Genomic DNA, 12,495 nt, shown 5'->3' on the forward strand with positions numbered 1-12,495 from the left:
AGTCTTCCCATACGGCCCCTGCCCAGACATTTCCAACCACAGCTTGCAGCCTGCTCATGAGCTCTGAAAAGCTAAAAGCAAGCTCCATGCAAACATGACTGTCTGCCCAGTTGACTTTCTGTCCCCTAGAAAACCCCATGGAAAAATTCCTCTCATACCTGTCTTGTACCACCCCTGGTTTGTAATGGATTTGCTCAGGATCTGCCTCTGCACTCCCATTTCCCACAGCAAATCAGAGCAGGAAACAAGCCAAGATCAGATGAGGAAGGTCTGTCTCCCAAATATTTCTACCTTAGTCTCACAAGATTCTCGCAGATTCTCATGTACCAGTTGTTCCTGAAAATGGTATGACTGATGCAAGTCAACACTTACTTAAGCAAAAGGGAATTACTGAAGAATAGTTCATTTTTGGGGCACAAAGAAAAATAAATTCGGTTAAAACACAACTGACAGAAAGGGTAAATTTCATTGGATCAAATCTAAAACACATAATTCTACACTGTTTTGACTGCTTTGTTTACTAAGAGGACCAGTGTATTTCCACTTTTGGGAAAAGGACTGACATTTTCATGCTTTGAAAGCATCATGAGAACAAGTTTGTTTGCCAAGCAGACTTCGTTACTACTATGCACTTAAATTATTTGATTGTGCAAGAATCCTATTCACAGACTAATATCCAACTTTCTTCACACAAGAAACCAGAAATAAAAATCTTCTCAGTATCTGAAGGGTTTCACAGCTTTAAGATAGCTAATATCCCAATTCCACAGCAAACCATCACATTTCTGCATCTAGAAGAGCATGATCTATTTTTGAAAGCTGAAGGGATGCAAAGCACTTGAGTTCTAGGCCTCAAAAACCCACTAAATAAAAATACGAAGAGTGGGTTCACAGAGCAGCTATGCCCCATTCCGAATAAAACCACTTATCTAAATTTAGACAGCACTGGATCCATTTAAATGCCTGTAAGAACAGCATGCTACTGTCAAACAAGAACACAAAGCTGTAATACAATGTACTGCATTCAGAAGAGCATTGATTTTTTTTTGCCCATCTTTACAGAGCAAGGTGCACGTGAATGACAGCAATGGAAAAAATAGTTAGCAGACAGGTCCTGCATCTGCCCAATTGAGCCTTCTGCTCAATCCGAGGGCAGGCTGTGTACTATTTAAAGGGAACAGACTGATGTACGAGGGCGAGATTGTATTTCAAGTTAATCATTACAATCCATACTTTTCTTTGCACTTATTTGATTCATGGAATTACGTCTTTCAATAAAGGTCACAAGGCATGAAAGCCAATTAAGTCTGACACGTACGAGTGGATGTCATCCCATCTTCTTTCAGGGATGCAAAACTCTACAGTTAAACAAACCTCATTATCTTGCCTCAGATAATGTCTGAGATGACGCATCAGCCTTTGGCTGCCAAGTGACCTGTGCTTCTGTCACAACAGCCAGGGCACCACATGAGAGCAAGTCAAAAACATCCTGTCCATTGAGAACCTCTGGCTTGAGTATTTTAGCAGATCCCAGCTGTCTAGGTGGTCTGAGATACAGTCTCACAGACAGAATAAACAAGGCAGAAAACAGATTTCTGAAGAAATTGCTATTTTTATTTGCAGGCAAAACTTTAACAACTTCACTGCAACTATTTACATATCAGCAGTCAAATGCACTCTGCAACACTGATTAAACAGAAAGCAGCTAAACATTTATGATTTGGTTCTCAACACTGGAATGGCATGGACAACAACTTATACTGTGACTGTCAGAAATATTCAGAGTCTACACGAAAAGGCAGGCTGTTCAACTTCTAACCATGTTTTCTAAAGCTAGGGTTTTATTCCTCTCGTTTTCAGGAGACTAGCATCTAATTAGTTACCTAACAGTAACTAATCACTTCAGAAAGAGCTCTGTATCCCCTGTAAGTGCATGTCAAACCCCCTCGGCAACTGAGAAAAAGACACAGACCTACGTGACCTGTGATAGACTTTACCAGCAATTCAGCTGGCTGACAGCAACTTGGCTGAAGCACCACATCTGAGGATAACCCACATTTTAAGTGTTCAGAGAACTTTGCTTTCTGCCTCCTTCAGCTTGACAAACTATTTTAATAGTTTGGAGAATTTGGTGTAGATGAGCATAACATTCCCTCAACAAACACAAATGTGTCTCTGACAGATTATGACACTTTCACCCCTTGCAGTCTCAGTGAAACATTACTATCAAAAGCTTAGGGATTTTTATTTTTTTTTAATTAAGTCAGTATTAACTATTCAACTGTGATCAGTTTGGTGGCCAGACTGAACATAGCATTAAGTGTGAAAGCCATGAAACATAAGAATTGAAAACTGGCAGGGGGAAGAAACACACCAGAAAGACTGTAGACACAAATGTAGGTTGGAATGAAAAGAAAAAAAGAAGAAAGTAATGTGATTGCTCAAGTTAAAAAGAATTTCTGAGACACAGTAAATGTGAAGAACAACAAATACACATTTAAGATATTACAACTGTTGATAACAAACCTCCTGTCATTCCTATAAGGGTGCATCCAGTATTCCCAATCCACACCAGATACGTAGCAACAAAATCTAGTTCACAGACCAGAATCAAAAGTTCAGCTTTCACCTACATACACTGACCTTTCACATCATCATCCAGGCACTGCTGCTCATTTTCTTTCTGGTGCACGTTGCAGATAGCTAATGGGTAACAATGGGGCACAACTGCCAAATGAAAGGATATCACAGATCAAACCAAAAACGTGTAGTTTTGCTCACCCTGCCATCACTTCCAAATGGAGCTGGCCAGAAACTGTAAGGAAGGTGGGCACATTAAAGAAGTGGTTCTTTTCCACAGATTCTTTTGCCTCCTGTGATGTCTGCAAATAAAAAATCCACAGTTAGTCTATCAGTGTTTGAATAAAGATCACAGCACCCCATTTCTTTTTTTTTTTTTTTCCTCCTAACAACTTACATCACAGTCCACCCAAACACCTCTGAGAAGGAACCCAACAGCTGTAGATGATGCTACCCATCTTTGCTCAGACAACTAACAGGCTCTATAAACAATTCAAACAAAAGACAGGAAAACAAGAATAACCCACGTGATAAAGTACTCTCGGAGACTTCTCTTTGTAGGGCTTTGAAGCACCTGAAGTGGCTGCATAGTAAAAAGTCAAACACTAAGCTGGAAACAACACAGCTCCCCACTTCCACTTTCAGTGATTTATGAAGATGTGGGTTGGAGGTATCACAACTAACAGAACAAGTGAACTGTTGCACATTCCACCTGTATCACCAAGAAAGTTTAGACATGTCAACACAGAGGAAAAACAAACAGTTCTTTCAGATATTTCTCAGAATGAGAGGGATTGTAAATTAGATGCAGAACAATTAGTTTTATCAGTTCAGCTGCAGAGAAGTAACTCGCTGAAGTGACACAGCTTCTCAGGGTTTGACCATCAGCCCAAAACTTCACCAACTAAAAGAATTCATGAGTTTTCCCTTGTCACTCTTGCCTTTGTATGTTGGATATATATGTCAGGAGCTCTGAATTTTACTAAAAGTAAACAACTATGTAATGTATGTATTTAAATATGGGTGAGTTGAAACAGAAATGGTATTGCAGAAAAGAAGGAGATGATAAAGCAAAGTAAAATAAAGCGACAAGAAGGACACCTGCACCGTTTAAAAAGCAAGTCAGAAAATACAGGCGGTGGAAGATCAGATTTTCTAGGATCGCCTCTGGGTTTTAGCTCCAAGGCAGAGTAAAACATATCGTAGCTAAAGGCTCTGCCCATCCAGGAACTTGGGAGAAGGTGGAGAAATGATGTACCATGTTTATAGGAAATAAAAACACACAGTGAAAACTGTACAAAATGGATCGTCTGCTGAGCAGCTCCCCTACATAGACAGGCTGAGGGAGATGGGCTTGTACAGCCTGGAGAAGAGAAGGCTGCAGGGTGACCTCATTGCAGCCTTTCAGTACCTAAAGGGAGCCTACAAACAGGAGGGGAGTAAACTCTTTACAATGGTAGATAATAGAAGACAAGGGAAAATGGTTTTAAGTTGAAGGAGGGAAGATTTAGGCTGGATGTCAGGGGGAAGTTCTTTACAGAGAGAGTGGTGAGGTGCTGGAACAGCTGCCCAGAGAGGCTGTGGATGCCCCGTCCCCGAGGCTGTTCAAGGTAGGTTGGATGGGGCTCTGGGCTAGGATTAAATGTGTAGGTTGGTGGCCCTGCCTGTGGCAGGGGGTTGGAGCTTGAAGATCTTTGAGCTCTCTTCCAAGCCATTCTGTGATTCTATGACAATTTGTTCAGCAACATTCAAAAGAGTGACAGCAGTGTATCAACCGTGTCTCTAAACAGAAAACTCTATTTTTCATTCTTTCCTACCAAGAAGAATAATGAATGGGAAGAATCTCTACCATTTCGACGGTCAATAGCATTTCTTTCAAAATTCAATTTCAAGCCTATTGAAAAAGCAGATGAGTATTTTCCATGCTGGTACACTCCTTTAACAACAGTTACAAACAGTGCTATTTCTTGTTCATAGACAAGTGATTTTTTTCCCTCACTGGTAAAACAAAAACCAACCACAAAAAAAAAAAAGCAACGGAATATCCTCTTAAGGCTTCATTGTTTTTCAGTCTCCAGAAAAGAAGAACTACAACAACCTGGATTTGGAAACATCACAGCACAGACGTTGTATAGGCACTGAAAAACGTTTCATTTCAGCTTTTGCCCATTAGTTCTGGTCTCCAGATATTTAAGTATAAAAAACTACATGTAATGGAAAATTTAGCAAGTTCAGCAATTACGAAAGAAGTCTGAAATAAATTCCATTCAAGTGAGGCATATTTTCAGGTTTTAATTTCCAGGTATGAAAGAGAAACTGAAAGACCTTTGCAATGATACCTTCATAAATCATTTAAAAATTATGCTTCACTATTTTCCTGAAAACCAAGCAGGCCCAAAGACAGCAACGAGCCCTTGGAGTGAAGAAAGATGCAGGAGTACTCATGATAGATGATAATGCAGTGAGTCCAGCAAAGGTGATGAAGGAACTGGAGCATCTTTCAGATGGGGAGAGACAGAGAGCTGTGACTGCTCACCTCGGAGAACAGGAAGCTCAGAGGGAGCGCATCATTGTCCACAAATACCAGAAAGGAGAGTGCAAAGAAGACAGTGCCAGGTCCTCTTGCAAGTGGTGCCCAACCACAAGAAAAGAGAAGATAAAAACACCGTGCCATTCGATCTGAAGAAGTTTTATTTTTTTTTTCAAACAGTGGTATGGACTAAGGAAGCTCCGGCTGCAGAGATGTTCAGAATTCAAGTGGACTCAGCCCCAGACAGCTTGTTCCACCTGGCTCTGCCTGAGCAGCAGTTGGATTATGTCTGAAGGTAACAATTCTGTCATTTATTATTTACTTTTTTTAAAAAAACAAAAAACAAAAAACAGTAAGATAAATGAGATCACAGCAGCATCTTCTGTATCTCAACATCATCCCTAAGCTTTAGAGGAGTCAGTGGTTCAGAAAAAATGAAAGAAACTCTGAAGATAATTTGAGGCTTTGTTGATCTATGTTCACTTCAAAATGACTACTTTCTTCTGAGATAAATTTGAAATACTTTTTTTCAAAGAGTAGATCCTAGAATTTTAAGCTAAGTGCTACCAGCTCAACAAAGCGCACTACTGCCTCTAGCCACCCTGCTCCTCAGCTTGCTTTGTCATGGGGAGGTTGCTCAGCTCAGGCTTGTCTGCCAGCCTTTGATATTCTACAACATGCCACTTTTCTCAATGAGTTGGAAGATGTTGCTTTTTTGTTCTTAAAAAGCTTCGCTGCTCATCACAAAGATTAAAAAGAAAAAAAAGAGACTGTCAAAGGCCTCAGATCATAGAGCAGTTTTATCTCTTTACATCATCAAGCTAAAGAAAAGAGCAAGCCTGCCTTGATACACAAAGATCAATGGAAGTAAGACAATTTGTTGCTGCAACCCCAGGACGGCTTCCTTTGTTTCATAGGTTTTGTAGTTCTAAAAAAGAAAACAAGGATGCAGAAGCAGGCCCCTATTGTTTTCTTCAAATAAATCCAGTGTATTTATTCAAAAACAATATGGATATTAATAAACATTCAAGCATCCACATACCACAGTCCCAGAGCCATGCCCATAGAACCAGAGAGAAGAGCCATGTACCACCCCAGCTTATCCTACTGGAAGTTTAGTTCAGTAACATTCCTTATCCCACCAGTGAAAAATCCCACCTAATCCTGTAGGATGCAACTTCTAAACAATGAGAAAAAGACAGACTAGAAGCAGGAAAAGAACAGAAGAAATCAGCCATGAAATCTTAATACTTCCCCCAAAGCCACAAACAGGATACAGCTGCCTCCAGGAGCTGGGCCCTGGTTTATTTTTGATGACTTTGTGTCATTTTTCATTCTTCATATCAGATGTAATTACAGTGAGGCAAAGGGAAAACAGACACAACAGCAAGTGACTGAAGGAAAACTGAGACACTACAGCTAAACTAGATCTATACAAACCAGCTTGATAGATCCTTCAGGTCCTGAGATGTAAACGTGCACTGCAAGAATTTGCTAGGTTATTTCCAACAAAAGTTGGAGAGTGAATATGGCAACTTAAATACAATTTTACTCCCCATTTCCAAGTGTTCACTTTCCCCCCCTTTGAAGCACAATCTTGAGGAATGGGTGCTGTGAACTTGGAAAAAAAGAAATAAAAAAAATCACCAAATCAATCCACTTGCTGTCTGGAGAAGATGACTCCCTTCTCCTTTGGAAAAGGTCAGAAGGGACACCTTCAGCAAGGAAGTGTCCTGTAATTAACAACTTCCCATTTCATACATGCAAATACTGAAAAACCCACCAGAAGTGGTTCCTCCACTCTATATATACAAGAACAGGCTAAGGCCAACGTTCTGAAGCATTTATGGCCCAGATTTATACTCAGCCTGCTTCCGTATAATAAATAACCCCATTCACAGTGTCATCTCTCTGCAGATACAGAGCAAGGTTGTTTTTTCATGTTCATGATGAGGAAAATGAAGCTACAACCTCGTGCTTTTATTTCAATTAGATGGCTTTATTTCCCACTTCCACTCAAAAAAAAAAAAAAAAACAACACAAAACCAAACCTACCTGTTACAAGTCAGGGAGGGGAAATAATGTGTTTGCTTTAAAGTTCTCTCCATTTCCTAATCAAAAACTCCTCTACTTACAGTGAAGAGAGAGGGAGGGGGAATTTGTATGAAACATCTTGGTGTTTCAGAGTAAATGCACTATAAACATGCTAGGATTTGACATCAACATCAAAGGCTTTTTATTTTCATTCTAAGTACGAGAACAACTGGATTTAGTACCTGTTTTGTTCTCCTTCTCAAATGTCTAACGATTTAATTTAAAATTATTCACTTTGATGTCAGTCTTGTATTAACTTCTACTTGAGGCAATTTGCTTTAGGAGAGTATAAACCGTTTGATTCTTCTACTCTACATAAGCATGAGGGGATAGGAGATGACTTTTAAAGCTCACAGAAATCACTGCTCTAGCTCTAGAGCAGGCCCACAACAGCACACTGCTGAAGCTTCACAGTAACACAACTTCAATCCAGCCTACCCTCTGTGATGCCCTATTACAAACATGTGTGGGTTTTCCTCTTTAGATAAACTGCAGAATTTTTAACTTCAAGGAAGTCCTTCTTTCAATTCCAGCCCTAATTCTGCTATGGCCCAGTGGGAGCCCAGCATCAGCTATTTCTACTGCAAGAAACATCTCACACAAACTGCACTGGAATTACAGACAGTGAAGAGCCAGGTAAAGAAAAACATAAACCAGGAGAGCCAGGGAAGATGACAGCAAGCTCTCCCTCAGCTCAGTTCCAGCTTATGCTGAGCCCTGCTGAGCAGCTCTCTTGAAGTCCCAGGCTCCCAGGTACTGGCTGCCTCCCAGACTGTGACACATCTCTGAAGGGGAAACACCTGACAGATGCTAATCCTGTTGCATTTAACTGTGCTTCTCTTCCCAGCAGATCCCAGCCTTTCTTGGTGCTGACAGGGTTATTTTTCAGAAGTACTGAAAGTATGGTAGGAGTAAATTTCAGTAGCAGACACACATTTCTGGTTCCACAGGACACACAGCCATGAACTTCACTCTTCAGGGATCCAGAGTTACTTCTTCTCTATGAGCAAATGGTAAGAAAACCAAACACTATACTCTCTCTGGATACATTTTGGAGAAGAACAATACTTGGATGGTTCTCAAGTTTTGGAGTAAAATAAATATTCCTTCATTTAATGAATTAGTCTGATCAGTCAAGCACTGATGTCAAATGCAATGAGGTATGTGTGTGGGAAGAGATAAATCTGATACAGAGAACATATTATCTCCACTGAAGCCACTATGTAGACTGCACCTCTTCTCAGTAGAACATTGTTCCAGAAAAGAATAAGTCTGCAGGCAACACCAGACACAGGTGAGATACACTTCAAAGAGCTGTGGATGCCAATTGAACTGTCATGCTAAGTGACTGCAAAGCTCTTTTAACAGGCTGAGTGGCAAGGAATATGGCTGCCCAGGGTTTTATCAGAGCATTCCATGTCAGGAAAGCTCTTGCAGAGGGGAAAGGAGACTGCAACTTCCCCACAGCAGCTGAGGACAGTCAAACAAGGCAACTTTCCAGAGAGCAAAGTCAAAAAGACAGAAGGAGACCCAGAATGTACAGAGCCTTCAACATTGCAGACAGAGTGGGTGGCTGCTGAAAATAGCAGGGAACAGACACGCAGCTGGGTCACAAAGACAAAAGGCAGGCAGATTTCCTAGGGAGCAGCCCCAGAAGTAGACTGGGTCAAGTTTATTGCGATATACAAAGCTTTTAAAGGATTTTACACTTCAGTAGAAAAAAAAAAAAGACAAGGAAAGGATCTCCCCTAAGGTTCTGAAAGAAATTATTCTCTGATTAAATTAAAAATAAAAAGGGCTGTCTCACCTTGTTAATCCTAACTCTCCCCAGTTGGAGGATTACCTTGTCCTACTTTGCATTTCACTAAAACACAGCTCTCAATATTCAAAGCTCTTCTGGACTTCTCAGTAAGTTTCCTTCAAGGAAGATGGCACAGCCAAGAGGCTTCCTGCCTTCAGGGTTCCAAAGAAAGATGACACTACCAAAGGTGCAGAAATCTGCAGGTTGGTGTTGCTGATGTTCTCTGTGCAGGTTAAGATTTGCCTAGCTGTTTTCAAACTTCCAGCAGTTTCTCCTCCATTTGTTTTCTTTGAGCTGCAGAAAAAAAACCTCAAATACAAAGGATTTCTCTGAAGTTCTTACCATTTTCTGACTTATTTTTTAAGATTTCCTCTGTTTACCACTCTCTTTTCAATTTTACAGTACTTCATTTTAAAAATGTTTTCTTGAATTAACTTGCCCAGTAGAGGTGAAAGGGATTCCCCCTCACTTTAAATCCTAGTATGAGAACATCCCAACCAAAACTACGTAGACTAATCAGTTCACTCAAAACCAAACAAAGATGATGAGGAAGCCAAATATATAAACAAACATGAATCTTGCAGGATTAAGAGGTCTAGGAATCAAAGATCATATGCCTTCAAAAGGCTTTTCCTTTCTAACTCAGAATAATGCTTTCCCATCTCTTCAAGTCTCATGTGAAAATTGACTCTTCCTTTCTTCACTTTCCACCATCTCTAAAGAACACAGCAGCCTGAACAGTGGTCAGACATTAGTTAGAGGATTAAAACTACTGTGGTCTTAAAGGCTACTCAAAGCTTTCAGCTTATTTCAACCAAAGCAGCATAACTCAACTGGTGATACTACCCATCTGCTCAATGGAATTAATTAAAAAGAAGTGCAAAAAAGCCAGCCTTGTCTGCTTGCAGACTGTCAGCACAGGTACATTTTACTACTACTAATTCAGGAGCAATAGGACATCAATTTATGTTCTGTTCACAACTGGAGGACTGGTCTTATAATCTTATGTCCATGATTTACATTCTCCCAAGGAAGGATTCATGCCCCCAAGATTTCCACTGCCAAGGAACAGTCTTGCTGTTCCTGCAGAGTGCAGCAGTCACAGCAGTACAGCCAGTTGTCTTGGATCGCTGCTAGCCAAGACCAACTTAGAGCAGAGCTCTGCAGAAAGGAAACCAAGCCCTAACTAAATCAGGCTAAATGATAAAACAGTGCTCAAAGAAGAAATAAACCAGGGAAAACTTCTCTGAAGGCTCTTCTTTGTGGGGCAGACCACTCAATGGTATATTACTCAGTACTTCCTCCATTCCTTTCAAGCCCAGTTTCCCCAGGACTGGTACTATTTCACACCTGAGCAATCACGCTAGAGAGAGATTAGCAGTTTTTATCTTGAACTGTTTGTTAAGATCCAGTTGATACAAGTTTCAGATTCATATTTTACCACCTCAACCTACATTTTGCATGAGTGCTTCTGCTACTCTACCAGCCACCTACGCTCCAGTCCTGCTTTCAAGTGGATACAATTTGTACCAAAGACGTAATATACTGTACAGCTGCACACTGTATAATGTTCTCATCATTAAGTGTCACTTGTTTTCACATCTTCATTTGCATGCAACAGCCTGGAGGAAACCTCTGGTAGCGTTAAGGGATCTCAATTAAACAGTAACAACTTAGTTTAGCTAATCAACTCTATTGTCACAGCAAACAAAAAGCTGAGGCACACATATGGAAGGGAATCACTAGTAGCACAGGTTAGACAGTGACATCCTGGAGAATGAGTAGATGGAGGCTGTTTGCCATGAGGCTGCGCAGAGTGGAAGACGTGATCCTGCAGTAAAGCAACTGCTACCTCAACAGTTTTACTTTTGCTTACAGATGATTCACCAGCAAGGCTGGAGTCAATGAGCATCAGTGGCAATGGATGTAATTGTTTGAGATAGAAAAGTACATTTCAAATATAGAAGTATAAAAAGCAGATGGAACCTCCTGTGATTCATGAACGCGGGGGGGTTAGGAATCATGAGGAATCTGTAGTGTTTATAGCTGTATACAAGTTTCACAGGCACTTTTGACCCAAGATGTCAAGTACTTAAGAAAATGACAGATTGTGGCAGAAGTCTGGTGGACAAACAGAGAGACTTAGCAATATCAGGAGACAAGGCAATTTCAGTAGGAAGAATTCCAATACGCAATAAGAGTAATTTGTAGGGAGGAATATATGTGTGAAAAGCAGTTTGGGATATTGCTGACATTCTTTTAAGGAGTAATCTCACGGTTGCAAAGAAGAATCAAGGTGAATTACATTCCTAATTTCAGAGCTAACAAATATTTTTGTATATTGGGCTGTCCTGAACGTTCCATTACATCTCCATCATGTCTTCCTGCTCACTAATCTATCTCAGGGCACCAAGGATAAAGTAACTCCTCAGTACAAAAGGTACTGATTAACGCACTAAACAGGACTTTAAAAGTAATCCAACTGTTTAATTCTGACCCAGTTATTCGTTGAAGGACTGCTATATTAAAAAAAAAATAATAATAATCACAGCAGAATATAAAGTAAAGGTGTTACGCAAACACTCCACCTAACCTTCAGTGATCCCAAAATTGCTCTGCAAGTAAAATAAACAAATAGATCAAGAAACACTACCCATTCCAACTTACCCCAATTTGAAAGAGTTCCCCAGCACCTTCACAGTCATTTGATGTAATTATGGGAGTATGAATATGCACATAGCCATTATCCTGGAACAGACAGAACATGCAAAGTTAACTAGCTGAAGATATCAAGTATCAACTTCAAAGATGATCTCAACCAGAACAAATCATGACTCAGCTATCAGACCCCAACCAGGACAGTATGTGCAGCCTTTTAGGCAACTTCTGCCTCTCATGGACAAAAACAAGAGGACTACAAATCCAAGCATGCTACTTGTGCTTTACACCCGTATTTCCTAAAGATTTATGCAACTACTACATGATTTGCAACTGCTCATCTCCACAACACTCCCTCTAAATTGGAAAGACATGGATCTGATGGATGGACCACTTACTGGATAAGGAAAGAGTGGATGGCCACAAAGAGCTGTGGTCAATGGCTCGATTCCCAGATAGAGATCAGTGATAAGTGGCATTCCCAGGGGTCATTACTGGGACCCGGAGCTGTTTAACATCTTTGTCACTGGGACTGATTGCACCCTCAGAAAGTGACACCAAGACAGTGACACCAAGTGACACCTCAGAAAGTGACACCAAGCTGAGCATTGCAGTCAACACATTGGAGGAAGAGATGCTATCCAAAGAGACCCAGACAGGCTTAGAAGATGGGTCTGTCTGAACCCTGAAATTGAAAAAGGCCAAATGCAAGGTCCTGCACTTTGGTTGAGGCAAGTCCAAGCACAAATACAACCTGGGCAGAGAATGTATTGAGAGCAATCCTGTGAAGAAGGACTTAGGGGTGCTGGCTGATGAGAAGTTCAAAATGAGC

General features: G+C 40.6%; 1 protein-coding gene across 2 annotated transcripts in view; it reads right to left on the reverse strand.

The window, feature by feature from the left end:
- The window catches only part of NARS2 (asparaginyl-tRNA synthetase 2, mitochondrial), a 51,297-nt gene that overhangs the window by 30,880 nt on the left and 7,922 nt on the right, over positions 1 to 12,495 (reverse strand). For both annotated transcript variants that reach the window (XR_006171885.1, XM_042838219.1), the window contains exons 5-6: positions 11,673 to 11,753; positions 2,782 to 2,882 (exon numbers count right to left, since the gene is read on the reverse strand). Coding sequence is in view for 1 of the 2 variants with exons in the window: in XM_042838219.1 (XP_042694153.1) it covers positions 2,782 to 2,882; positions 11,673 to 11,753 (182 nt within the window). In the remaining variant the exon portion in view is untranslated. The remainder of the gene's footprint in view (positions 1 to 2,781; positions 2,883 to 11,672; positions 11,754 to 12,495) is intronic.

Source organism: Centrocercus urophasianus, unplaced genomic scaffold (genome assembly GCF_019232065.1).
Source record: "Centrocercus urophasianus isolate 14NV4802_14NV808 unplaced genomic scaffold, USGS_Curo_1.0 seq_74, whole genome shotgun sequence".
NCBI lineage: Eukaryota > Metazoa > Chordata > Aves > Galliformes > Phasianidae > Centrocercus > Centrocercus urophasianus.